At 35.7% G+C, this 9,020-nt stretch overlaps 1 protein-coding gene across 3 annotated transcripts in view; it reads left to right on the top strand.

The window, feature by feature from the left end:
• The first annotated feature begins 6,491 nt into the window (after window positions 1–6,491).
• LOC138714870 (L-threonine ammonia-lyase-like) overlaps window positions 6,492–9,020 on the top strand; it is a 49,732-nt gene continuing 47,203 nt past the window's right edge. For 2 of the 3 annotated variants that reach the window (XR_011336099.1, XM_069847090.1), the window contains exon 1: window positions 6,492–6,626. Coding sequence is in view for 1 of the 3 variants with exons in the window: in XM_069847090.1 (XP_069703191.1) it covers window positions 6,567–6,626 (60 nt within the window). In the remaining 2 variants the exon portion in view is untranslated. The remainder of the gene's footprint in view (window positions 6,627–9,020) is intronic. The other variant, XR_011336100.1, reaches the window with a different exon arrangement.

Genomic DNA, 9,020 nt, shown 5'->3' with positions numbered 1-9,020 from the left:
AGAATAATTGTGTTTATTATCAGAAATGAATATTTTCCAGTGAAATGACTCATACCTAAATACAGGGTGATTCAGGACCTCTGCAACAAACTCCAGAGATTGTTACATCTCGCAATGAGGATCATTTTTCGTAAAACAACCCATGTTCTCCGATGCCTTGTGTAGGAAAAAAAGCCAGGTTTTAGTAACATTTACAATTAATTATGAAAAGAATTATTCATTTATTTCTTCAAGTACCCTTCTGGACACGTTACAAGTGTCCTGTCATTTTGCTGCACTGTTTGAATGGAGCACCCTTCGGAACACGCTTCTGCTGCTCATGGAGGATGTACTTTTCACTGGGACATGTGATTCAACATAACATCCCAACGCACCTCAACCTGGTTGTACGAGCACATCGAACAACATCTACGGGGAGCAATGGATAGGGAGAGCCAGACCTGTTGCGTGGCCAGCATGACCACCCGACTTCACGCCCTAAATCTTTGTTTTTCTTTTGGGACATGTGAAGTAATACACCACTCGAATTGACACCAGAGAGGAACCGACTATGCGAGTATTAGCTGCTTTTTATCAAATTTGAAATAGGCCAATAACCACTACTATGATGGTGTAATGAATGTAATCAGGTTCAGGGTAGAGACTTTGAACACCTGTAACTTATCAGCAAACATACTTGAAAAGTAATTAATTTCATAATTGTTAATGTCATTAAAACCTGTCTTTTTTTTCGATGTCGCTTAGCTCCTAAGTGAGGCATTGGAGAACATGGATTGTTTTACGAAAAATCATCCACAGTGCGAGATCTATCGATCCCCAGAGTTTGTTGCAGAGGTCCTGAATCAACCTGTATATTGCAGAAAGTAAAAGTAAATGGAGTGGAAATCAAGCTTTCAGGTATAACGCCCTGTGAAGTTGATTTGAATAATTTCGTGGGAAAAATTGTTCTGGGGGCGGGTATCGGACCCGGGACCTTTGGTTATCCGTACCAACGCTCTATCAACTGAGCTACCCGGGAACTCGACCAGACACCAATCCAATTTTTCCCTCTACATCCACAGACCTCAAAGTGGGCTGACAACCGTCAAGCAACCAACATTGAATGCACACTAACTCTGTGTGACTTAAATTGTGGTTTTCTGTTAACGAACAGTGACGTGTATTATGAAAATCAAGCTTTCAAGTATAACTCCCTGTGAAGTTGATTTGAATAATTTCGAAGTTATTCAGTAAATGGAGTGTTTTAGGTAGTAAAGCCGAATAATTACTGTGGGATAAAATTATGTGAAACATGACTAATTTAACATTGAATTAAGGATGTAATAATTACAGCTACATAACGCGGCTATATGACTCATTATGTCTCCGATTATATTTATAAGTTACAGTTGCATAGTTTTGGCACAATCGGAGTAATTATTTTCTCTATGAGAGTGCAGCAACAGATAAGAGAGATATTAGTTCATTGGTGCTGGAAGGAGAAGATGATGATGAACTGCAATTTTAGTATTTACAGAGAATAATAGAAAGGTAAATTTTCTATTTGGGATTTATCGATCTCTGATTGGGTAAAAAATCGTGATAGAACTGATATTTAACCATTGTGGTGAATTTCGGTAAAGCGTGGAGGGCCTAATAGTGTCGAATCCACTCCCCTCATTTTCACGTTGGGGTCTCCTGGGATCTTTTCAGATGCGAAAGAGAGAATGGTGTGTGGAAAGTAACAAAAAGCTACCACATTTCTCTTCCCCCCCCCCCCAAAAAAAAACCTGCAAACATGGCATGATGAGTTTTTTCACGGTAAGTGATTTCAGATGTAAATTATCCCCTCATTCGGTTGTCTGGTAGAGGGATACTGGAGGACACATTATGACGCAACCCAACCAAGAGAAGAAAAAGAAGATCGAGTATTGGAACATGGGATGAGAGGACTCTTCTGCAAGTTGGTAAGTTGTAAAACTGAACAAGTGGACAGCTTCAAATACTTGGAGTGTACTAAGTAGTAACATGAGCTGCTGCCAGGAACTCAAAAGGAGAATAGCAATGGCAAAGGAAGTTTTTAATAGAAAAGCATTTTCTGCGGACCTCTGAAAAAAATAACTAAGGAAGAGAATAGTGAAGTGCTTTGTATGGAGTGTAACATGGACATATGACGAAGTGAAGAGAAACTACTGCAGGCATTTGAAATGTAGACATGGAAAAGAATGGTGGATGTGAAATGGACAGACAGAATAGGAAATAAAGCTGTGCTAGAAAGAGTGGTTGAAGAAGGAATAATGCTGAAACTGATCAGGAACAGAAAAAGAAATTGGCTGGGTCACTGACTGAGAAGAAACTGCCTACTGAAGGCTGTACTGGAAGGAATGGTGAATGGAAGAAAAGTTCGTGGGCAGAAGAAGATATCAGATGATAGACAACATTAAGATAATTATATGGATCATATACGGTGACTATTACTTACTTACAAATGGCTTTCAAAGAATCCGCAGGTTCATTGCCGCCCCCACATAGCCGTCATCGGCCCCTATCCTGTACAAGTAATCCAATCCTTACAATCATATCCCACCTCCCTCAAATACATTTTAATATTATCCTCCCATCTACGTCTCGGCTTCCCCAAAGGTATTTTTCCCTCCGGCCTCCCAACTAACACTCCATATGCATTTCTGGATTCGCCCATACGTGCTATATCCCCTGCCCATCTCAAACGTCTGGATTTAATGTTCCTAATTATGTCAGGTGAAGAATACAATGCGTGCAGTTCTGCGTTGTGTAACTTTCTCCATTCTCCTGTAACTTCATCCCTCTTAGCCCCAAATATTTTCCTAAGAACCTTATTCTCAAACACCCTTAATCTCTGTTCCTCTCTTAAAGTGAGAGTCCAAGTTTCACAACCATATAGAACAATCGGTAATATAACTGTTTTATAAATTCTAACTTTCAGATGTTTTGACAGCAGACTAGATACAAAAGCTTCTCAACCGAATAATAACAGGCATTTCCCATATTTATTTTGCGTTTAATTTCCTTCCAAATATCATTTATATTTGTTATTGTTGCTCTAAGATATTTGAATTTTTCTACCTCTTCGAAGGATAAATCTCAAATTTTTATATTTCCATTTCGTACAATATTCTGGTCACGAGACATAATCATATACTTTGTCTTTTCGGGATTTACTTCCAACCCTATCGCTTTACCTCAACTAGAATTTACGCATTTTCCCTAATCGTTTGTGGATTTTCTCCTAGCATATTCACGTCATCCGCATAGACAAGAAGCTGATGTAACCCATTCAATTTCAAACCCACTCTGTTATCCTGAACTTTCCTAATGACAAATTCTAGAGCGAAGTTAAAAAGTAAAGGTGATAGTGCAATGACTATAAGGAAGGAAAATATGAAAAATTGGAGAATACTGAGTTTGGAGTGAAAGACCTGGCAGAATCAGAGCCTTCTTCAGTTACTGAAGAAGGCTCTGGCAGAATACTATGAATGAATGGATTTAACATATTATAAGCGTGATACTTACGGATTTAATAATATAAATAAGTACTTATTTTGTAAATTTTTGGATTAAATATGAAAGTTTAATTACTCTATATACTGGTACCAATACTGAGTTTCGTAGAAAATAATGTGTTTTAAATATTGTAACATTGTCATAGGACTACATTAGATAAGACGTAAGTTAGTTAAAGTGGTTAAAATATAGTTGCATTGATATAACATTTTGAAGAAATGCAATATTAATAATTTATTGTATGATTGGTTACCATATAGCCTAAGTTTTGATATGAACATGTACAGTGTGGCACTTCAACCATCAACACACAAAAATGCGCATTCTGATCCCAAAAGTCTTCATTTAAACTGACGACATCTCGACAATCAGGCATCGCAGATAGGCGTTCTTGGCACCTACGAATTCCTCTCGACATATTGGGGGCAAAGTAGTCCACAAAAGTGCGATCCTAGACAAGAGGCTGCAAGAATTCCCCTCTACGAACATTTGCACAGAAATATCTCCCGCCGGAAGAGAACACTCAATAAATAAATAAGAAAATAAGTAATTAAATAAATAAATGAGTGAATAAGTAAATAAATGTGTTAAAATAAATCCGTTTTTCTTTCATGGATGGCAATAAAGCCGAGCCTTGATAACACTTTTCTTTTTTCATTGGTTAAATTAAATAACGTTTCTTAGAAGAAATTCTAGATGCTTCACACTTGTAATCGAGTGAATGTAATTTTCGTATTTATTACTCAGTGAACCTATCTCGTTAGTTGATAAGAAAGGTTGAAAGTGATGGTATTTCTTAGTAGGGGGTGACCTCCCAGATCGTGAACATTGCACAGTCTATTTTAATTTGAACTAATTAATGTCCAAAGATTGAAACTGGTTCCAGCTTAAGTTCAACTCCGACATCAGTGAACTTTAGAAATATTTATATAAGCCTATATTATTAATTGCCAGTGAACACAGAGTCTAATTTTAGTACCGTTACCTTTCAAATATTTCCGGTTGATAAAATGGCCTATGTCCATCTACATTTGCTGTCGTAAATAGATTTTGCTCCTGCTCATCAAATTTCAAATTCAAATAATGTTTCAGGTTGTTTTCTTCATTCTACACAGTAATTTATACAGTAGTGCTAAAAAAACAGTAAGGTAATTAAATATTGAATACACAAATGGATATATAGTTAGACGAAGGTGAAATAAAGAATAGGAAGAAAGCAAGTATAGTATGGAAAGAAACATTTAGATAAGTAGATTGAAAGAAGAAAATTAGGAAAAAAAGAGAGAAGGGAGTGAAAAGACGTGTAAGAAACAACGACAAAATGAACGAGCGTGTGAAGAGCACATGTGTCATTGAATGCATGAATTCATGAAGGAAAGTTGCCACCCGACAGAAGAAAAGAGAACACATATGGTATAGAAAGAAACTAACGAATGAAGGAAGAAAAGAAAAGAAGAGTTACCAGAACAGTGCATGAATAAATGAAATAATGGACGAAAATGTTCAATTAATAGAAAGATATTGAAAAATAAGCAAAGAAAGTAAGGAACGAAGGACAAGAGAAAGTAAGAAGAAAAGAGAGGAAAAAATAAATAACGCGGCAAAGGATGAATGATTAAATTTAAGTGAGCATCCAGTAAAAAGATGTAGTAAATAGAACAAATAAAGGAAAGAATTAACGAAAGAAGAAAGGAAGGAAAACAGAATAATGAAACAATGAATAAGTAAAGAAATAATTGAGAAAAGAAAAGAAAGAAAGATAAGAAAAAAGGAAAGAAAAAAAGGGGGAAAAACTGTCTCCTACCAAATTGAGTATCGGTTCTTTCCCTAGTGAAAAAGACGGTCGGAGCGTGTTGTCTATCGCACCGCCTTATTCTAGTGCGAGATCAAGGAAGAATGGAGTTAGCTCTACTCCCATTCTTCCCAAACGGCTGCATGGTATATTATATAGGGGATAACGTACCTTTTACTAATAGAAAGATATTAAATGGAAGAAAAAGGAAAGAATTAAGGAACAAATAAATTATATTTAAAAAATGTACTTACGTGGTCATTCGATAGGAAGAAATCGAGATAAAGCAAGCAAGAAAGAAATAAAGATAGGGAAAGAAATAACAAGGCAAACGAATGAAATTGGACATTCAATACATATAAAGAATAGACAGACAGACAGATAGACAGATAGATAGACAGACAGACAGACAGACAGATAGATAGATAGATAGATAGATAGATAGATAGATAGATAGATAGATAGATAGATAGATAGATAGATAGATAGATAGATAGATAGATAGATAGATAGATAGATAGATAGATAGATAGATAGATAGATAGATAGATAGATAGATAGATAGATAGATAGATAGACGGACGGATGGATGGATAGGCAGACAGGCAGATAGAGAAAGAAAGAAAGAAAGAAAGAAAGAAAGAAAGAAAGAAAGAAAGAAAGGTACAGATGAACAAAGAAGCAGAAAAATAGATATACTAAATATATATAAATGAAAAAGTAGATACATGAACATAGAAAAGTAAAAAAGGATACTGTAAGTAAAGAAAATAGATACATAAAAATGGACAAATGAAAACAGATAAATAAAAATAGATAATAAAAATAAATTAATTAAAACAGATAAAATGGATAATTAATGTAGATAAAATAGATAAATAAAAAGAATAGACAAATACAAATAAATAGATAAGTAAAAATACAGATAAATAAAAATATATAAGTAAGTAAATAGAATAAGAATAAAAATAAAGGAATAAGAAAAGAGGAAGAAATAACGAAATAGGGAAAATGAATAAAAGTGAAAACTCCAAAAAGTCCCACATTTACATCCTGATGCGTCTATATTGCTCACATTGATCGAGAGCGAGCCTAGAAGTTTCTTCAGACGGAAAAAAGTGATTGATGGGTTTTTTATACTTAGCCTAGTACTGGAACAATATAACGTGCTCCCCTTCCACATTGATGCGAATAAGATCTATCGGGGACCTTTGATCACTTGTGCGAAGTCCCGCGAGCTGTATGTTTGCCGATGGGCATTCAGTACGCCACCATGAGCACGACAGGAACGCAGGACTCGGTGCGCAGTCTGGTGAGTACTTGACTCTTGTTGAAAATAGCGCTCAGTACTGGTGCTGAGGTATCGCTTTAGTTTGGTATTAATTGTTCTGTACTTAGAAATTGTTCCCGTTCAAAGTTTTTGAATAGATTTCATAGTACAGTAAGGAAGGATCGCTTTTAACTTTATTAAATACATGTTATGAAGAATAGTCGTGTTTTGCCAGCCGGAATAACACAAGAAGTAGCCTATTCTCGTTACGTGGGGATCTGCCCTCCAACTTGCAGCGGCCCTGACAGGCCTACTGCATAGCGGCGCGTCGTTGACCGATAAGCTGCAGACTGCAGTTTTCCGGACATGAAAATCCTACATCAATTAGTTACGAATTGAAGAAAAAGCCCAGAGCGAATCTCTCGTGACGGGAATATTAATTTCTATCTAAAGATAATTATTGTGAACATTGTGAAATGTTCATTTTTGTCACATCTAGGAATGTATTATTTACAGAAATCAATAATAATCACTCTTTCGTTCATATAGTAAATTGTCACTTCTAACACCGTAATTAAATTAATAACACTTATCTGCATGTTGACGCTTACTTTAAAACCAAATATCTCAAAACACTATACTGAACATTCAGAACATTCCGAAAATGACAGTTCTAAGACAAATGAAGAATGACTTCAGTTCGCCACTCCATTATTTTAACAGACTTTTATATCTCCATTGTAACTTCAATGTTCAGAATTTGAACCGAATAGACTCTATCATGGCTGTATTTTATGTTTTTAAATAAGTTCTTACTGAGTAGGTAATGTAATGATTAACACGCCCACCTTGTACGATGTTCGATCTTGGTTTCCCAAGTCTCTCCAAGGGAATGCTGGGATAGTACCGATTACAAGGACTATTATCCGCTTCCTTCCCTATCCTATAATCCTTAATAACATCATTTCGTATGTCATCTTCTCAGCTTCTTCCGCGACAGTAGCCTATCTGTATGACAAGTAGTGTGCTTCCCCTCAAGGGGAAAGAGCATTAGAAGAAATTGCTGAAGATCAAATGAAGGGTTCAGAACCATAGTGGGCCAAGCGTCATTTACTAAAACCGTACAAAACAAGGGTTAAAATGAAGTTATTACCATAATTCAATGGAAACATATAGCAAGTAATATGAAGTATACACATTAAAACTAAATGACATGTCAATCTTCATTAAATCTTCGAAATCTTGAACTCTTCTATTCCTTCGTACCTGTCGTCTCGCTTCACTTACCTTTCTTCCCACCACAATCTGAACACACGCTCTCGCCATGAAACAATACTAACAATACCATCCCATCGCACCTCTTCATACTCATCCTCTTTCACAATAGCCCTGCCAAGACTCTGGAACTCGCTACCTGCTAGCATCAGGGACTGTCGAAATAAAATTCAATTCAAACGCAAACTTACTAGGCACTTGGTCAGTAATTGAGACTCGTTCAGACATGGTTTCTTGTAAATAGTTCTTTTAATCTACCACAAAATATCTCAATATCCGGTAATTTCATCACTATAGAATTTTGTTATTGTAGGTTTAATTTGTAATTTAGTAAATACAAAAATATTCTTTGTTCTTAACTTCTATGATAAAATGTCTAGCTTTCATTAATCAGGTATTCTTGTCGTACTTTAATTTTTATTGTAATTGTAATTGTAAATTTAATATTAATTGTAATCTTATTGTTCATGTTATAGTTGTAATCCCCTGGTAGAGGGGCAGAGAAGGCCTGACGGCCTTATCTCTACCAGGTTAAATAAATAAATCTAATCTAATCTAATCTAATCTAATCTAATCTAATCTAATCTAATCTAATCTAATCTAAACTGTGGTATTCACTTAACTTTAACCCTTTCTTTCTCCGTTTTTAATAAATGGTGCTTGGCCCACTATGGCTCTGAACCTTTCAAATCGCCTAACAAAAATACCGTTCTTAAGTATAAAAATTGACCAAAATATCAATTAACTTATATTAAATATAAACAGGCCTACTCTGTATTTTGGAGATTATCCCTCAGTAGATTCATTTCTGGTTTTATAAATTGCACTTCAAAAATTGTGAAAATATTTAATATTTCATAACTTACAGCAAAGCCAATGGCGCAGCGCAGACGGTAGCTCTTTTGCCTATTGACCCGAAGTTGCGCTAAGGTGTGGATTTGGTTGCTGCTGGGACTGATTACCTGGTTGTTTTTTTTTCGAGGTTTTCTCCAACCGTAAGGCGAATGTCAGGTAATCTATGGCAAATCTTCGGCCTCATCTCGCCAAATACCATCTCGCTATCACCAATAAAATTCCGTCGACGCTAAATATTATTTTTAAGGAGTAATGCACACTAAATGCGAAATAAAGAAACAGAAAACACAACACACATATTCACGA

This window comes from Periplaneta americana, chromosome 15, assembly GCF_040183065.1.
Source record: "Periplaneta americana isolate PAMFEO1 chromosome 15, P.americana_PAMFEO1_priV1, whole genome shotgun sequence".
NCBI classification, from domain to species: Eukaryota; Metazoa; Arthropoda; class Insecta; order Blattodea; family Blattidae; genus Periplaneta; species Periplaneta americana.
This window is presented reverse-complemented; position numbering and strand designations above follow the sequence as displayed.